Raw genomic sequence first — 18,635 nt, 5'->3', positions numbered from 1 at the left:
GAAAGTGACTGACCAGACAAGGGGAAAAGAATTGGATGCGTTATTATGATTCCCGCACGTCACGCTTAAAACACGACAGATATTGTTTAAGCTTTCATTTTGTTGTACGAGGCCTATCGATCCCGTACAAATTCTTATCCTTTATATATATATATATATATATATATTTTATTTTTCTAAAACTGACCTCTTCCGTTTACGCCCTAACGTGATCCGCTACTTTGTTGTTACAAACCGGATAGAGAGCTATGAGAAAAGCAAAGTTTTCCCCTTTTTTTTTTTTTCTATTGTTGTTGTTTTTGTTTCTTTTTGGGTAACAAAACATTCATCATACACATTGTTGTGTTTCACTTGGTTTTACTACATTTTGTTTTTTATGGCTTTCCCTACGCGTTGTATATGTATATATATATTTTTGTTATCATTCACTACAATCTGATGCGTTTACAATTTAACCGAACAAAAATGCTGTTACTCTCGTAGACGAGGTCAAAACCTCATTTGAATACATAACATTCTTCTTGCGTCTTGCTTTCGTTCGCTAGTTCCCTTTCTTTTTTTTTTCTTTTTTTTCTTCTTTTAGCGTAAAAAATCTTGGGATAATAATAACAATAGGGGCGAACCACATGAACAGCACGCAGCCCTAACGTTGTATATATAGTGCGAGTTGATGAGACGGCCGACTGAATTATTGGACAGCTCGGAGAGTGTTTTTTCCTCTCTCTCTCTCTGCAGCGTCGCCGTCGTTTTCTTATTCTGAAAGAAAAAAAACATTTTGGCCTGCGTTGTGTTTTTAATTTGAACATTCTATTTTCTTCCTTTTCGTACGAGAAGAAGGAAGAAAAAAAAAAAAGGAGTTCGTCTGTCTATAGGACACGGATGTACGCGCGTGTGTACATCGCGATATAGGCTTTTCTTTTGACGTGTTGCGAGGGTAATATGAAATGACGAGACACGGAACGAAAAAAGATGGAAGTCATTCACACGTCTGTGTGCTCGTAAAAGAAATTTTTTCTTTTCTTTTCTTTCCTCTACCTCATGCGCCAAAAACAAAATACCAAATAATTCAAGAGTCTATCCAATGTTGTACTTTAATACACGTCAGGAACGGCATAGACTTTTCAAAATGGCTGATGGGTTCCAATCGAAAAGGACGCATCATATCAAGAAACCTATTGAAGAAAACCCACAAACATGTCCATGTAAATAGGCTTTCTCGAGAGTTTATATTGTATTTATTTGTATTCGAATGATCTTTCAACTTCTATTGGGAAAAAAAGCGAACCGCAAAAAAAGAAAAACTCGTTGCGTATAAATATAGTGCGCTCGGCGTGTGATGGACAAAAAAAAAAAAAAAGAGGACACTAGGCAGAGAAGAAGGGCACTAAGGATGGTATAAATTATACTGGGATGAGAGAGAGAGAGAGAGAGAGAGAGGACCACCTGGAACAGCTTCCTCGTCCGTCGTTATCAAAGGCGTGTGGGCACAATGCCATCTTTTTCTTTCTGAGGTTTTTTTTTTTTCTCTCCTTTTGCTGGTTGAAGCGCTTGCTCCGATAGCTGCGTCTCGTCATTTATCCGCTATGCATATGTAGGCGCTGGCTCGCGCTTCTCTTGTATTATACGAACATTTTTTTTGTGTGTGTGTGTTGTGTGTGAGGGGAAAGAAAAATAGAAGCGCCCAGTGAGCGGAGGGGAAAGAAAAAAAAAAAAAAAAGATTCGAGCCAAACGGAGGAGAAAGAAGAACGGCCATCCATTTCCGATATGAACGGTAGACGTAAACATGTCAAAAGGCTCCTAGCAAGCTTCTCGACTCTGCTGGCTGCCAGTTAATTCACAATTCACCCCACCCTGAATCCTCTCTCCCCTTTTCGTGGCCCCTTTCTTTTTCTTTTTGTAGCGCACGAATCTCATTGGTTCCTCCGTCTTTTCTCATCATCGAATTCTATAGGGGGGGGGGGGGGAGGGGGGGTGGACGTCCAGAAGAAAAAGTTGGCAAAAGAATCTTTTGACTTGATCGAGGGCTGTGATAGTCTACATAAAATTATGCGCATAGAAATAAATTGCGAGCTGCAGGATTGAAGAACAAAATGTCACCTGCGACTTCTTTTTTCTTCTTTCGCCCAGTAGACGATTCTTAAGATTTTTTTTTTCCGACGGGCCAACGCCCTTACTATCTTCTACACACGTTTGTGTGTGTGTGTGTGTGTGTACTGTTTGTAACTTTTCTCATTAAAAAAAAAAAAAAAAAAAAAAGAGGAGAGATGTTGATTGCCCGCAGACGGTGTTTGGCTTCGCCCAGACTATTTTGAAAGGTAAAAAAGATTTATAAATGTGGCAAGCGTCAGAAGACAAAAGAGAACTTATTTTAACAACGAGTTGTCGGTCGTTGTCTTGTAAATTTTTTTGAAGGAAGATTTTTTTTTTTTTTTTTTGTTATTCATTCCCGAAAGGAAAGCGGAGAAGGGCGATAAGGTCAAGTCTCTTCATTAGTCGGCAGCTCCCGAAACGGGGCACGCAAGTCGACGTTCGTTCCACTCAACTGACAGACTCTCTCTCTCCTCGTATTCTGTTGCCATCAAGTTCCATTATTCCAAATCTGGATGGATGTAATTTCAAAAAAAAAAAAAAAAAAAAAAGGGAAGCTAGTTTATATTTGTATATAAGACGAGAGAGAGAGGGAGAGAGAGAGAGAGAGAGAGAGAGAGGCAAACGAACCCCAAACGGCTAGGAACTCTTTAAGTAAGACGAGACCGTGTTTGTGTGTGAGGGATTTTTCGGAAGGGAAGTTAGGCCTTTTGCTGCCATCCAATATTATAAATCCTCGTTGGACTGCCTCCGTTTTCGTATAAACAACACATTCCAATAACGGCAAACAACACGGATCGTCTTGACGCACTAGACGGCAATCAACGTCAATCTAGATGCTAGATCCACATTATCCCCGTACCTGCGTATATATATGCATGTAGGCTTGGTTAGGTCTAGCCTGAAATCCGACAAAACTCAAGCAAAACATTGAAATTGAGAAAGGAACAAAATTCTTTTTTTCTTCTTCAAATATAATCCAGTACACACGTTACACCGGTCACTGACCCATCCAGTATAACCTGTAGGCCGCCATATAGTTTTTTTTGTTTTTTTTTTTTTATATTGAACCCCCCTCTCTCATATTGTCCGGCCGTTTTACAACCGTTAGGCCTACAATCTTGTGACTAGGGAAAATAACGTACTGGGCATAACCCTTTTTTTTTTCTTCTTCACCATCCGGAAGATGGTAAGAAAAAAAAAAAAAACTAGTCAAAGATTGCGACCGATCTTTTTTTCTTCTTAACTTTCACAACCCTTTTTTTTTTTTGCTGGGATTTTTTTTTTTTTTTCCTAGTTGTAAAGCAACAGACAAGAGCATAAAACGAAGGGTTGTGTGAAGGTATCTATAGGCCTAAAGTTACTTAAAAAAAAAAATGACGCAAAAAAAAAAAAAAATATGTAGGCCAACTGGACCGGAGAAGAGTCATAAAAGTTGAAGAGAATTTTTTTTTCCGTTGTTCTTGAAGGGTTAACTCTTTTTTTTTTTTTTTGGTTCGGAAAGTTGGAGCCTCACAAAGAAGAAGAAAAAAATTTTGGAGACGGATGGAAAATGGCTAGAGAAAACGGATGTTGAGAAATCATTTGAAAACGAGAGCCAGTCGAGTCGAGTGACGGAATTTTGTGTATCTCTGTGCTGATGTGTCCATTTTCGTTTTTTTCCCGATGTGTTTACTTTCGTTGCATTTCTGTTTGAAATGCGTGCGTTTCCCACACACACAATCGTCAGTGATTGAACTTACCCCCGTCTGTATCGAGTCAACTTTGTGACCCGTCTCACTGGTGGGCATGTTTATTATATTTTTAGTTACAGTAGTTTACCCCGATATCTAAATGTCCTACGACTCGTGTGTCCATCGCATTATTTCATTTTCACGTCGACTTGTTTTAACAAAAAATATTTTGTTCTTGTTTCGTTTCAGATTATAACTGATGCTCGGTTGTTCCCAGCCGAAGGCCTACGCGGCTCGGCCGGCAACTTGTGTAGGCCTTCAATGCACCCGTCGGCTTTGTCTGTAAGCAAATGACGAGAAATGAAGAAGGGTGACGATACCGAAGAAAAGAAAATGAATGGCGAATTTTATAGTAGCCCTCATGACCATATTCCGACCGGTAATGACCAGTTGGACCACAAACACAAACCGGAGAAGAAAAGAAAAAAAAAAAAAGTGGCTGCCGCGGACTGAGAGTGGTCCATCAAATTTGTGTTACAACCCATTCGGATCGAGAGGTGATGGCACTTTTGGACGACACAAACCAGAAAAAAAAACAAACTTGCTTTTTCCTAACACGGCACACACAGTCGTCGGGAAAAAACACACACACAGCCGTCTAAACTACCAAGTGTAGAAGATGAAAAAAGAAAGGAAATAAAACAACCTGCTGCTGTTTTTTTTTTTTTTTTCCAAGACGAAGATGAGATATTATTGGCCATCAAGAAAGCAATAATCTTAAGCGACAGGTTAGTCAAAATAGCCCTTCTTTTTTTTTGTTGTTGTTGTTTAGTTTAGTTTGTTGATTGATGAGTTGTTTTGTTTGCGGTTTTTTTTTTCTTTTCGAACGGGATTAGTCTAATTCGCTTCGTTTTCGAATTTGGTTTTCTTACCCGATTTATTTATTTATTTTTTCGGGAATGGACATTAGATCTAAGAAAAAAAATTAAGGGCGTTTTAGATTTTGATGGTTGACCCGCCGGCTTTTCTCATTCCTTTTGCGTCGAGTTCTATTTCGTCTTTCTTGTAGGCCTAAATGGAAGTAGTTCGTGTCGTGACCGCATCTCGGTCAGATCAACGAATGCCAACGGGGGTTGTTTAAGAGACAGAAAACAAATTCGAACGAAAAAAGAAAAAGAAGTTTTTACGAGTCCAATCGTGATGTGTGTTGATGCTGCTTCAAAGGTTGGAAAAACAAAAAAAGAATCTAATTAGATTGGGCCATGGGAGGAGTAGAAACTGTGGCCCGGTCCGTGTAATTTTATAACATTACAGTCATTGTAATGTTTCTCTGTTGCTGCCACAGACCGACTAATTAATTAATGCTGACGAAGAAACAATGAAAAAGCAAAAAGAGCAGAGAATTCTCATTTCCAACTACCACTTGTTCATAAATAGGTTAAGAATTAAGTCAAATTTGAATACGGTTAGTTTTGCCCCATTCCTATGGCAGAGAGCGGCCATTTTGAAACTGAACACGCCAAGAACTTGATGATTATCTTTTTGCACAAAGAATATCTCTCTAACCTTTGGCTCTTCGGGGATGCCGATCATCATTTCTTTTTCTTTTTTTTTTTTTTTTTTACTTTCATTTTTTTTTTTTTTTTTTTTTTTTTTTTTTTTTTTTTTTTTTTAGTTTTTTTTATTTCTCTACTCACGTACAAAAAAGTCTCTCAGGGGACGTGTAGATTCCTCATCTCGACTGAGCGTGTAGCCGAAAAAAAAAGGGGAAGTTTACGATGGCTCTATACTTCTTGCAGCACTGAGCTGCTCGCTGTTATAAGATATCATCATAATATTCTATATAATAAGACTCTGCTGCGCCACCGACGACGTCGATTGACATATCTTGTTACCGCAGTTGCCTGACGACGCCCCCCCTCCTTTTTTTTGAATCCTATTTGCATCATGATACAAGATCCCTGCTGATGGCACATTGCAACGTATAAAATAACATTTGTCCTCCGCCTCGTGTGTATCTCGACTAGATCGAATAAAAAAAAAAAAGAGCTCTTCCTTCGTATCATCATCATCATGTACAAGCACTCGTGCGGGAGTGCTTGTGCATCAAATTATCATCCTAGAGTTATTATTTATTCCACCCATTTTTTTTTTTCCCCGTCATTTTCTTCTACTTGTTTATTTTTTTTTTAGGTCGTGTGTTTTTGTTTTACGACGTTGCCCTAAGAATGTGCATCCTTTTCTGTTTCGCACGCAAGAGAGTTCATCATTTCAATCAGACGCCAAAGTTCATCTCGGGTCCGCTTGTTTTGTTGTTTTTTTTTGCCTGTTTTCAGCGTGACGTGTCGGTACTTTTTGAGCTTCGTATATACCGACGAAACGAAAAACGACGACGCCAGATGATGCGTGAGTGCTAGACGTCGGGGCATATATAGTATGCACTTGATGATTTCCATATGATTATGCACGGCGGAGGAGAAAAAAAAAAAAAAAGAAGAGTCCATCAGAGAAACCCCCAAAAGAGCAAGTTGTATTATGTATACACTTTTCTTCTTCTTCTTCTCCTTAACTTGGTTGTTTGGCTCTTTCCTTGACGGGCTTGAATTATTCAAGCAACAAGTCTGCGTGCATCACCCGCAAGAGTTCTTTTTTCTTTTTTTCTCGTCTACTTTACGTTTACGACGCTGCCATGTTAGATAAGGCCGGACAACAAAAGGCGGATTGCCGTAGCGTTGGCTTAATCAATGATGGAAGCGCAGAGATGCTGGGCAAAAGAGAGGCAAAAATACCACACGCGAGAAAGGGCTTGTGTGTGTGTGTGTGATGTACATATTCAAAAAGGCGATTGAACGAAGAAGGAGAAGAAGAAGAAAAACTAGAGGGGAATGTGCTGCACGCACAGATGATGGGAGGGTCTAGCGGGTTCTTCTACAGCATTTTTCTACTATAAATTATTACGTACAGCACAAAAGCAAGAAAAAAACGGGCAACGTTCGTTGCCTCTTTTATTCTCATCATGGTGGATGCAGAGACAAGAGGCCCATGGCGCGCACAAAAATATGATAATTTATTAAATAAACCCGCTGCCTTTCTTTCCTCTGATGGCTATTGTCTCTATATCCTTGCGTAGATAGAGGCTCTCTAGGCTAGCGCACGGAATAAACATTTTTCTTTTGCATATTAGTCCCGACCGAAAAGGGCGGAGCGTTTAATGTATAAAAAAAAAAAAAAAAGGAAAAAGAAGAAAGGAAGAAGAAGAAGAAGAAAAAATAAATTGATGAGACTTGTGTGTGTGGCGCTGCGGGCGCGGCGTTCAAGATTTGTGTGTACGTATTTCTTTTTCTTTTTCTGAAACAACCGTAAATCAGTACCGTGTTTCTTTTCTTTCTTGCCCTTTTTGTATAGAAAAAAAAAAGAGAGAGGGAGAGAGAGAAAGAAAGAAAAGAAAACGGAAGAAAATTAGGAGAATCTAAGCATAGTGGCCTATAGCACAGCCCGTCGCGTTGCGCGCGCGGTGGAATAAGGGCGTCGTATAACGTCGCGACGTGTAGGCTTTCAACGCTAATTGCCTATATATAACTGGTGCTGCTGCGGTGGTGTATTTATACTTGATATAAGAAGCAAAGCGACATCTTATATAGAAAAAAAAAAAGGGCCTTTCTATTATATCTCTAATCTAACTGCTGTTCCTGTCTCTCTTCGGGGGCCAGCAAACTCGACTCCTGCTGCTTTCAACTTCTTTTCCTGCTGCCGTTTTCATTTTTTTTTTTTTTTCGTGTTTAAGTCGGATTTTTTTTTTCTTAACACGAATAGAAAAGATGACCTTAGTTATCATTACCCAGTTTTTCCCTCCCCTCTGATACTTCGTCAACGGAATATCAAGTGAAAAAAAAAAAAAAAATTGTGTTGGAGGCCAACATCACACGGCGTGCGAAACAGCTCACGGGGAGCCAATCAACGCCATGCAGGGTCTCTTTTTTTTTCTTTCCACTCTCCAATGCGCCAGAGGAGATGGTAGACATAATATACCGTAGATGATGATTAGGTCTATTTTTTTTTTCCTCTCCACTTTTCTTTCTTCTTATACACACTTATTTTATTCGTCTTTTTTTTTTTGTTCCCCCTTTCGTGTCTGACAACACTTTTGTTCTTCTCGTTATACCTCACAATATTCCCCCCTCGATGCGCCAACCCAAAAAAGATTTTCTTAAACGACCGCGCACGGTCCTTTCATTCCCATCTGCTTCGTTTTTTTTTTCTCTCTCTGTTTTTTAACGAAATTCTTTATTTTTTTTTGACGGAGGCCGTGGCCCTTAAAAAAAAAAAAATGTTGGTGTTTGCGTGGGGCCTCATTTTGTGCGTCTCGTGAGCGAGCGCACGACCGAGGTCATTTTCGGATTCGACGCTGACGGACTGAGTGGAATGTCGACAGATAATGCAACACAGACGGGCGGGCCCAGTCAAATACCCTAGGCAAAAAAAGGCCTCATCATTTTGTTTCTTGTTTTTTTTTTTTTTTTTTTCGGTTATTACGCAGCTCCGGCTTTTCTTTCGTGACAGGCAACAGCTAACACAAGAGGGGGGACCCCCAGACGGTTTTTTTTTGTATGTGTAAGAAAGGGCTTGCTGGAGATTCGTCCCATCCTCGTAACCAATGAGAAAGCTCGGCTTGTATGGGCACCAAACGCAACAAGGAGAGGTGAAGTACTCGCACTGTACCTCACAAAAAAAAAAGCGCCACCAAGTTTCTTCTTTCAAATATTTTTGTGTGTGTGTGTGTGTGGTAAAGAAAAAATAGAAGAAGAATCCTATCTTCTTCTTTCGTTCTAATGTAAACCCCCCCATGAGAAATGTAATTTTTTTTTTCTGGGGCATAACATAAGGAGGGAGGAAAATGGCGGCGTTTCCGAGGCGCAGTCCATCCCCCTTCCGCAATGGAAAGGGGGGGGGGGAGGATGTACTCTCTAGGTCCTAGGATATATAACACACATTTTCATCTAACATGGGAGCGAGCAAAGAAAGGGCGCAAATTGGATCGGGGACCCGTCGGCACTGATCAAGTCGAGCGAAGAACAAGACTTTTTTTTTTTTTTTTTTTTTTCCTTTTTCCATCTTATATAGCGGAGTGGGAAACCGTCTGGAAAAGACAAGAAATGTGCGCTCGCATTGCCTTCGTTTCGTTTCCGAGCCAGAGAAAATAAGAACGCACACGCATTTTCGGTAGTGGGGATTTTTTTTTCTTTTTCTGTGCACGCAGCGGCGATGACATTACGTTTATTTCCTTCCTTTTCTTCGCCCTTTTTTTTTATCTCTTTTTTTTTCTTCTTCCGCTTTTTAAAGACTGGGGGATCACAAGGACGAGAAGGTTTTCTTGTTGTTTTTTTTTTTCTCTTTTCTACTTTCGTTTCGCTTCTGCCTTTTCTCGCGGCTGATCATCGGCCCGTGCCTCTCTGCCGCGTCTCATTTTATTTGCCTTTTGATAGCCCCATTTACAAGGACTGACGAACGCCGTTCGAGACTTTTAAGGGTGATTTCGTCAGCGTTAACCTGTACACCACCACCGCTGCTGCCTCGGCTGCGGATATAGAAAAGAGAGAAATAGCTTAGTTTATTTATTATTTTTTTTTTTTTTTCCCTTTCTTTTTTGTTCTTTAACTCTTAAATGCGCTCCCCCCGTGTTCCGGGCTCCCCCAACTCGGCGTTCGAACGCTGCCGCCCGCCTGAAAAGTTCGTAAATCATCGACTAGCACTTAAATTGACGCCTTTTTCTCTTTAAAGTCGAAGGATTTCTTTTCAAAGCGAAAAAAAAAAAAATAGCACAGTAGCGTTTTTTTTTTTTTGTAGCCGTGTGGCTTGCGTAGCGCAGAGAAATATGGGATTTAAATTTTAGTTTAATTTCTTTTTTTTTTTCTTCAAAAATTGTAAAGTTTAAAAAAAAAAATTGAGAAAGAAAAATATTGCCCGAGTCACGGCCGAAAAAAAAATTTAAGGAGAACTGGCGGCTTGTGCCAGTGTTTATTATAACTCTATATGATGATTGCGGGAACACGGGACGGCCAAGTTTAAAAACATGCCGGTGATTTCATTCGGTCAGTATTTTTTTGTTTTTGTTTTTACTGATGGAGGCAAAAGAGCGAAAATGGGGAAAAGAAGTAGCTTCTCTTGTTTTTACAACGTAGGGCGGTGTGTGCATAGGGAAACACGGCAGCGCTCAGTTTTTGTTTTTTCTCAAAGAGTGTCGGCGTCGAGAAGCCGTTTTTTATACATTTTAACGAGGCTCTATAAGCGCGTAAACTTGTACAAAAACAAAACATCGAATTACACCTATTCGGATCAGTTTTATTGCAGTTTGCGCACATTAAAATGAAAAGCCACAATGGGTCTCTCTCTCTCTGTTCCCCTCCCGTTTTTTTTTTACATTAGTAGTATATAGCACGATAGTAGCTCCCCGGATATAGCACTAATAGTGCGGCCATATAAACAGGTGCGTCACGTTTATTTGTATATATATATATATATATACATACTTTTTGTTATACATTTCTTCCCTTCTCTTATTCTGACTGCAGCGACCGAGAGCCTCTGCACAGTCACACACAAACACACAAGAAGTCGTCATCGTATTTATATAGCAGCCCATTATCATTCCATTGAGTTTGAATTCCAATCGAACTATGTTGTTTTTTTTGTTCAATAAGTGTTTTTCTTTTTCTTCTTCTTTCTTCTTTTCGACAACTACTCACTAAATTTTTATTTTATTATTTTTTATTACCCCGAACATAATAGGACTCTATAAAGTATTATATAGGCCTATATCACATCGGGCGACATCCTTATATATAATGGGATGATAACATTGTAAAAAAAAAAATAAGGAAAGGGAGGGAAATGAAGAAAACGTTTTTATTTCTTCATCACACAATGAATTCACTACGTAACATTACTATTACTACTAGTCATTGTGTTAAGTTAGAGCGCTATCTTTTTTTTTCCCTTTGAAAAAAAAAAAAAGAAATGCGACTTCTTTTTTTTTTCTTTTTTAAACGACGAAAATCAAAACTTTCGATAGCCGACGAAATTGCCGCAAGTTAGAAGCCACTTGAGATAAAGTTTTGAATTGCGCGCGCGCGCAAAAATAGAAAAGTATTTAACGTTAAAAAAAAAACTAATGTGTTTTTTTCATTGCCAACTTCATAGGCCTATATAACGTGGCTGCAAACAAGCAGACACGCACGTTTCGTGGAAGAGATTAACGATCAAACCGACCATTTAGGATATGTTTTATTATTTTTTTTGCGTTGTTTTGGGTGGGTGCAAGAAAGAGAGAGAGAGAGAGAGAGAGGATGATGGCCCGGTATAATAACATTTTTAGAAGAAGAAATCACTTTGTATCGTGTCAACTACAAAATGCCTTTGACTTTTGTGAGTTGTTTTCTTTTTCTCCTTCTCACTCTTCTTTTTTTTTTTTTTTTTTTTGACGATGCATTAAACACCCATCGTTATGGACATCTAATACCGTCCATAACTAAAGTAATGATTTTTCTTGCCAGTCCCAACATCCTCACCTTTCCTTCTCCTGTCCGTTGCAATTGTTCTAATCAGCTAGGCCTACAAACCTAACACATTTATTACACATTATTTTTGCGCAGTAATTCGGCAACTTTTTTAGGCCTAGAATTTTAGGCCCAGGTTTTTGCACTTTGACCTCTTTGTCTGCTGGTTTTAGCTCAAGTCTTGAACAACGTTCTATCTAAGAAAAAACCAAATTCTCCTTAACTTAATTCGGAATAATTCTTACGAATGGTGATGGGAGACGAAAAATGTAATAACTAATAATATACGTGGTCTAACTGTACATTACCATTGCGGATGGCAGGTAGAAACGTTGGCCGCAAAAAAAAAAGACAAAAGATAGGCTCCGCGATTATAACCCGTTAGGTCGAAACGCACCGCATCATCAAGGCTCGTTTTCGCAGGTGCTCCGCCGCTGCTGCGAGACGAAACGCATTCCGACAGTAATGTGTGTGCCTTTTCTCTTCTTTTTTTTTCCGTGTCCTGTGGCATAAAGAAAAAGAAGAAGAAAAAAAAAACGGATTTGATTATTATGATTAAGAATGTGATACGTGAAGGGGAAAAAAAAAGGGAGTTCGTTATCGCCCAGTCTGATCAACACATGAAAATGGACGCTGATTCGCAGGGGCTGCGAATCTACAAGAGAACGCGAAGGTTCTCTTCTTTTTTTTTCTATCCATATCTTGTGACGATGATGCGTTTCGATCCGATGGTGGAGAGACAAGAAGAAAGAAACGAGTTTCATCATGACGCTGGCGCGTTTCGATGATGGAGTATAATTGGTCATTCTTCTTTAATCGAGCTCGTCTTTTCGTGATGGTTTCTCTCTCTCTCCCCTGCGTGTGTGTGTGTGTAAGTTAACTATACATATGCTTCTTCCTCTCATTTTTTCATATATTTTTACGATCGAGCTAGCGCAGCGGAAAGGAACGACAGCAAATCACCATTGGCGCACCTTATTTTCTTCCTATTTATATTCCAAGTATGTACACCATCTGGGAATTTCGATCATTGGTGAAAAGGTTGATAATTATTGGGTGGTGGTGTATACCTTTTGCGGCGCATCAAAAGAGAGGAAATAAGTCGGGAAAAAGAAATTGTGGTGTTTGGTTGTCGCCCCCTTTATCTTTCCTCTCTCTTTTTTTTTTTTTAAACTCTTCGAGCTTGTGTATACGTGCGTACGTATTACTCCCTCCCTCCTTGTCTCGGGATATAAAGTTAATAACTTACAACTAGTAAAAGTTGCTGCTTGTTGTTTATATTAGAGATAGCTAAAGGGTATAAACCGTGCCTGTGCTGCGCGTATGTGTTTGATTGGTTGATAGGGGAAGGCCTCTCTCTCCCCACTTATTTCACTCCCAAGGTCCGTCCGGCTGTCTGGGTGGGGCTCTCTCCCGATGGCCCTTTCTTCTCCTAAACAAATGACGTGACGCTCGCAGATAGTTCAACTCTTCTCCGCTAGTCGTGCGGGTGGCAGCACTTGTCGGGCCAGCCCATATTTATTTTTATTTTTTTGTTTTGCTTGGTGCCAATGCAGCTTTATATAGACTAAATAGATTTAGTTTTTGTACAGTTTTCTGTTTCTCATTTCTTTTTTTTTCGCCTCGTTTTATGGTTTTAACGGCTCTCATCACGACGGCTATGGCGTGTTACGCGACACTTGAGCCTTCGCTATGTTTGTACGTCGAGAGCCAAAAAAGTAAATCAAGTCACGAAATAAAAAAAAAAAAGAGAGAGAAGGAAAGAATGGAAGAGTCCCCCCCCCCCCAAAAAAAAAGAAAAAAAATGGTCGACGACTGCGTCAGGAAATTTTTCGTTCACTTGAGCGTCGTCGGCGTCTACGATGGGAAAAAAAAAAGCTGCAACAAATGGACACAAAAAGGAGACGAACGGTAACAAAACAACGGAAAGCAGGAATTATACATCAGAAAGAAAATGATGATTACGTCCTATTTAAACGTAGTATAACTCTAGAAGTAATATCTCAAATGTATTGTTGTATTATTGTTGCGTTATAAAAGCGAGTCGAAAACGAAAATAAGGATGTTTATGTCTTTAATGTGTGATGTGAGAAGAAGGACGTGAAGGCCTTGGTTTGGGTTTTTTTTTCCTTTGTTTTTTGTTTCTTCCTCGGTTGCGCTTAAAAAACTCACGGGCAACTTTACTTTTGATATTATATAAAAACGAGAATAATACCACCAGCCGTCAGGAAATAGTAGATCTTTCGTTAGGATACCAGTGTCTAATATCACATGGCAGCACTAAATAACGACACACATACTACACATGACTTCAAGGTGAAATAGTAACGGTTGTGTTCAACAGAGTTTGAAAAGAAAAAACCAAAAGAATTCCCCACATTTTTTTTTGCCAATAAAATGTAAAGGAATTAGAGTGGAATGGAACAGGAGCATAAAACATTTCACGATGGGAAGATACGGGTGTCTTTGCTATTATTATTTGCGTCGGATAACCCCAGTTTCTTTTACATCTCGCCTGGTGTTACGCAAATGAACTTGGTCAAACGCTCTTTAAAGAGATTGGGTCATTAATGAGCTTTTAATTTCTGTCGTAATGTCTCAAGTTTCTCTAAAGTCGATTCCGAACACGTACTAACACTACTACTACCTAATAAAAAGAAAAATATACAAACACCGGCTGCGTTATGAGGGGCCGGCAGGTTAAGGAGGTGTTCTTTTATTTCTTTAAGTTGTCATTAACTTTCATTGGGCACTTAATTTTTTTTCAGGCGCTTTTTGATTTGATTTTGACACTCATCTTTAATTCCTCGCTTTTAACAGCGTATCCTGGTAGAAAGGAAAAAGGGTGTTTTGGTTTTCAGTGGGCGGGATCTTCTTTCCGTCAGCTTAGAGATCGATTATCGTCCAACTTTTCGTTTTGTTTCATCGATTCTTGAAAGAAAAAGTGGGCGGAGAGCAATTCACCTTTTTACGAGCGGTTTGTTTAAAAATTCTTCTGCTCCGACAATAGTAGTAAAGTTGAACGCTAGATGTCTCGCGGTAAGGCAAGACTCAGGCGCCAGTTGCGTATAGCGGTAGAAACCTCGAACTCAGTCCTACTCGCCTTGGCAAGATGGCCGCCATCGCCGTTGTTGCCAGATTTTATTGACTCCTTTTTCGTCTTCTTTTTCCCTTTTTTTTGTATTTTTTTATTCCTTTTTCCCCTTTTTTATGATGTGGTGGCGCCGCATCATCGGCGGCCATTGTTGTCTCGCCCCTCCGCTTCTCCTCTCCCCCCCCCCTAGTCCTAACCCTACCTTCTATCCCATCGGATGGGATGGCCTTTCGGCATCTGCGCCGTGCGTTTCGGGGGGAGGAGTAATGTCCTTATGGGAGGCCGTAGAAGAGTGGGAGAGAGAATGGTGGGTGGGTGGTGCTGAAGGGCCTCTACCTGTCCCACCATTGGCTTGTCTTATTTACCAGAGCAGCGGCGGTCTGGCCCCCTTGCGTCCGCGTGTCTTATCTCGCCTTTGCTCTGTGGCACCCCCCACTAACGCCGACTGCACATACACACACAGACTAGTGCCCATACACACGCTATACGCCGCGCACATCCGCCGAATCGACCGTGGTAATCTAACGAGTTATAGACGTACACCTATATACACCGTCGCCGACCGCCGACGCAACACGCCGCAACCCAACGTTACGCCGCCGCATCGCGACGTGAAAAGTAAGAAATTCTCCTCCAACCTTCACACGTGGATTGCAATCAACATTTTTTCATAGTGTAGCCATAATCTCAACCTCTGCGTTTTTTTTTTCGTTGTGTTTATTCGACGCCATTTCGACGATTTAAATCAACCCAATCGCAGGAAAATCTGATGAAAGGATTTAAAATAGTTTCCAGTAACAATCGTCGAACAAAGTTTTCAGTTAAAGGATTTGTTTTGAAATGTTTTGACGTTGTTTGTTACATTCGTTTTTGGCACCGAGTGCGCCATTTTTCGGTCGTGTCAGTCGTTGGGGTTAAAACGCTAAAGAGCGTAACCTTCGATTCCATGGTGAAGCCGACGGCCTTTTTTTATTTAGGCCTATACATTTTCACTCCATGCAGCATGTGTGTGCACGAAGCAAAAAGAAGGGTCCCTTCATTTCTTGAGAATTCGGCCGCCGCTGCGTTCAGCGCCACCTCGTTTCTCTTTTGTTTGTGTTCGTGTCCTTGCATGTTTGCCTCCATGGTCGACTGTTAGCCGTTTTCAGTTAGCCCTCCGACTCTTGTCTCGGTGTGTCCCGCGTGTATGTTGCTGTGTGTCATTTGTGGGGATTGTGTAAAACGAGAGGTCGGTCTATCTTCGCCATTTATCATTTTTTAAATTTGCAACTGGCAATTTGTTTGTTCAATGCAAGGTTTTTTTGGGGAGAGGGAGGGGGGTGTAATTGGTTCGTGTGTGTTGCCTAGTGGACGTGTCCCAACACGTTTCAGTTGGCGTCCATTTTGTTTTGTGTCGAGGCCTAAGCCGAACGACTCAATTTGTGACTGACGTTGTTTGTGGCTAAATGATAATAACTATTTCTTATTTTCTGTTTTTATTTGACTTTCGTTTAGGTAGCTCAAGAGGACCTGAACAAAGTGTGATTACATATTGAGGACGTCATCGAATTTCAAAGAATATTCGATCCCAGTTTGTTGATTGTTGTTCGAGTCTTCTGAGTTTCGCCGTTTTCATTCGCGTTCGCCCCCAGTTTCAGTTTTCGCGTTGGGGGTGCCGGTGGTGCTTTTGCTGGTTCAAGTTTTGGAGGCGTTTTGGTTGTTCACATTTTTTTGAAACCCTTCAACGTTTCGGTCGTGGACGCAGTCGTGTCCACTACCTCCCAAACCAGCTACGAAAATTGATCCGACGGCCATAATGAGCTCCAAGTTTTTGGACAGCATGCTGACCAAATACCAAGCGGAGGCGGCGGGCGCGGCCGCCGTCGCCGCCGGAGGTTCCAGCTACTCATCGCAACACGCTCGAATGTACCCGTACGTCTCGGCGATGGGCCAGAGCGGCTTTCCCGGCGTGGCCGGATACTCGAACGCATTGGCCAATGCGGCCGAATCGGCGGCGGCGGCTACGGCGGCCGCAGCGGCAGACAAGCAGTGTCGATACACTGGGAGCGCGGCAGCGGCGGCATCCATGGCCGAGGCCATGGTCAACTATTCACTGGGTGCGGCGCATCAGAACGGAGTCGCCGGAGCGGCAGCGGCCAGTATGGCCCAAGCGGCGGCCGCCAATTTCTACCAAGCGGCCAGCGCGGGAGGAGCCGCAGCGGCCGCGGCTGCAGCGGCTGCCGGCGTCGATCCCAACAATCCGCTGTCGGCCTGTTCGCACGGCGGACCACCGACTGGACTTGGCGCTCTGGCCGGCGTTCAGTCCGGCGGCGGACCAGACATTCCACGCTACCCATGGATGTCCATCACCGGTGACTATTTTTTCTTATTCCATTCTTCTCCACTTTGCCCTTTTTGTTTCAATTTAATCAAAAGAGAAACATTCCTTGAGGAATTGAAGCGTTGGGTTTAAAATGGCGGTCTGTTTTGCCCCCTTTCTTACTTATTTTCTTGCTCTTTGACCCCCCTGCAGTGGTCAGTTGAACCATCTACCTTTTTTTTGTCCAATCTCTATCTTTTTTTTGTATTCGGGGGGGGGGGGGGGGAGGTGATGAGAACGACAGCTGTGTCTATGGGTCGCGCTTACGCAGTGCTCATTACATTAGGCATTTACATTACACCCATTCCCATTTCTTGTGACGTAACGGCATGGATGAAAGTGACTACCATGTACCTGACCATCAGCCAAAAAGAAAAAAAAAAGCAAATGGCATTTCCAATTCCATCCTCCACGGTGTTCCATGATTCAAGCGCGGTCTGTGGCCTAACGACAAGCTTGTGTCGGCCTAAAAAGCGCACCGCACCGTGCGGCCCTGCCACTTAAATAATTCCTTGTCCAGCATTGAAGAAAAAAACACAGGGCCTTAAAAATATAAATCAGAGTCTCGATTTCTCTTTTTTGTTTCTTCTTTCGCAATAACCATTTTCAAAATGGAGGAAAAGGAGACAAGCATAGCGACATCATCAACGCACAATGATTGCGCCGTTGTTGTTATCGCTGTTGTCTTCATTATCGCTTTTTCCTTTGTGCCTCTTGAATGTCAAAAAATGTCTAATTCTGTTTTGTTATCTCTCGCTCTGTTTTCGGTTCCTCGCGTTTCTATTTCTACACTGCGCTGGTTTCCCATATGCGACCGGCATGGATGGAACAGGTTCTTTCGCCTCTCACGACGGCTTCTCACACGCGGGAATCTGCTCAGGTAAGAAAATATTCAATTCTATTCTTCTTCCTCTTTTTTTTTGTGCTCGTCATGTTTTGCGTTTCGTTTTTTTTTTCTTTCCTGCGTCGCTTTTTTCTACAAGTTTTTATTTTCGGCGAACAATTTTTGGAAGTCGTTGTCGTTATGCGCGCCATTTCCCACCATCAAACTGATGGATAGGTATCGACTCGACGGCACCATTTTTTGTGCGTTAAAGATATACGTAAAGAAGACGATGATGGTGTGTGTGTTAGCTCTTTTTCTTGTTTTCGTCAGACAACGACCCACTTATTGCGGCTGCCCGCCATCCGTTACTTCTTCCTTCCATATACAAATTTTTTTTTTTTTTCAACCAAAAATAAAAATGAACGACGAGATTCTTAACTGCTGGACACGCAGTCTAAGGCTCCTGATCGACGATCTAACAGAAATTTTCAGAGTCCATTTGAAATGGATGGACGGATTTCTTCCGCCATCGTTTCGTTTTTTTTTCATTCTTGTCGCTTTTTTTCCCCCTTTTTGTATGGAGAATATTCAAAAGATGAATGTCGGATGAAAGGGATCATCGAAAAGAAAGATGGCGGAGTTTGTGAGGGGAGGAGCTGTGAATAACGCAGAGAGAAACGAAATGTTATAATACAAAAAGAAAAGAGGAGAAAAGGGGGGGGGGAGAAGAAGAAGAAGAACGTTCTCCGGCCAACAAAATGGCGCCGAGCCACGCATTCCAAAAAGGCTTGGCCTATCGACCCGGCTCTTTTTCTGGTGTGCTTTCTGCTCTTCTCGTGGGCTCACGAAACACACAGCACGCACTGTCATGGCCGCCACCCTTTTTCTTTTTTTTTTTCTTTTTTTTTTTACCTTACCTCTTTTGTGCTGCATTGCGCAGCGTCTCTATCGACCATAAAAGAGGAGGCCGTGTTTTTTTTTAACGGTCTACACGCACATCCTCGCTGCTCACTAAGACGGTTCACGAGAAGAAAAAGGAAG

General features: G+C 41.5%; 1 protein-coding gene across 3 annotated transcripts in view; it reads left to right on the top strand.

The window, feature by feature from the left end:
- The first annotated feature begins 3,738 nt into the window (after window positions 1-3,738).
- The window catches only part of LOC130696774 (homeobox protein abdominal-A homolog), a 33,654-nt gene continuing 18,757 nt past the window's right edge, over window positions 3,739-18,635 (top strand). The window contains exons 1-4 of one of the 3 annotated variants that reach the window (XM_059495429.1): window positions 3,739-3,871; window positions 4,012-4,550; window positions 15,904-16,760; window positions 17,601-17,648. In XM_059495429.1, coding sequence (XP_059351412.1) covers window positions 16,205-16,760; window positions 17,601-17,648 — 604 coding nt within the window. In that variant the 5' untranslated portion in view covers window positions 3,739-3,871; window positions 4,012-4,550; window positions 15,904-16,204. Of the gene's footprint in view, window positions 3,872-4,011; window positions 4,551-14,735; window positions 15,028-15,537; window positions 15,638-15,903; window positions 16,761-17,600; window positions 17,649-18,635 lie in introns of those variants that run through there. The other 2 variants (XM_059495430.1, XM_059495431.1) reach the window with 2 other exon arrangements.

This window comes from Daphnia carinata, chromosome 5 (genome assembly GCF_022539665.2).
Source record: "Daphnia carinata strain CSIRO-1 chromosome 5, CSIRO_AGI_Dcar_HiC_V3, whole genome shotgun sequence".
NCBI classification, from domain to species: domain Eukaryota; kingdom Metazoa; phylum Arthropoda; class Branchiopoda; order Diplostraca; family Daphniidae; genus Daphnia; species Daphnia carinata.
Note: the sequence above shows the minus strand (reverse complement) of the source record. Positions and strands in the feature narration are given on the sequence as shown.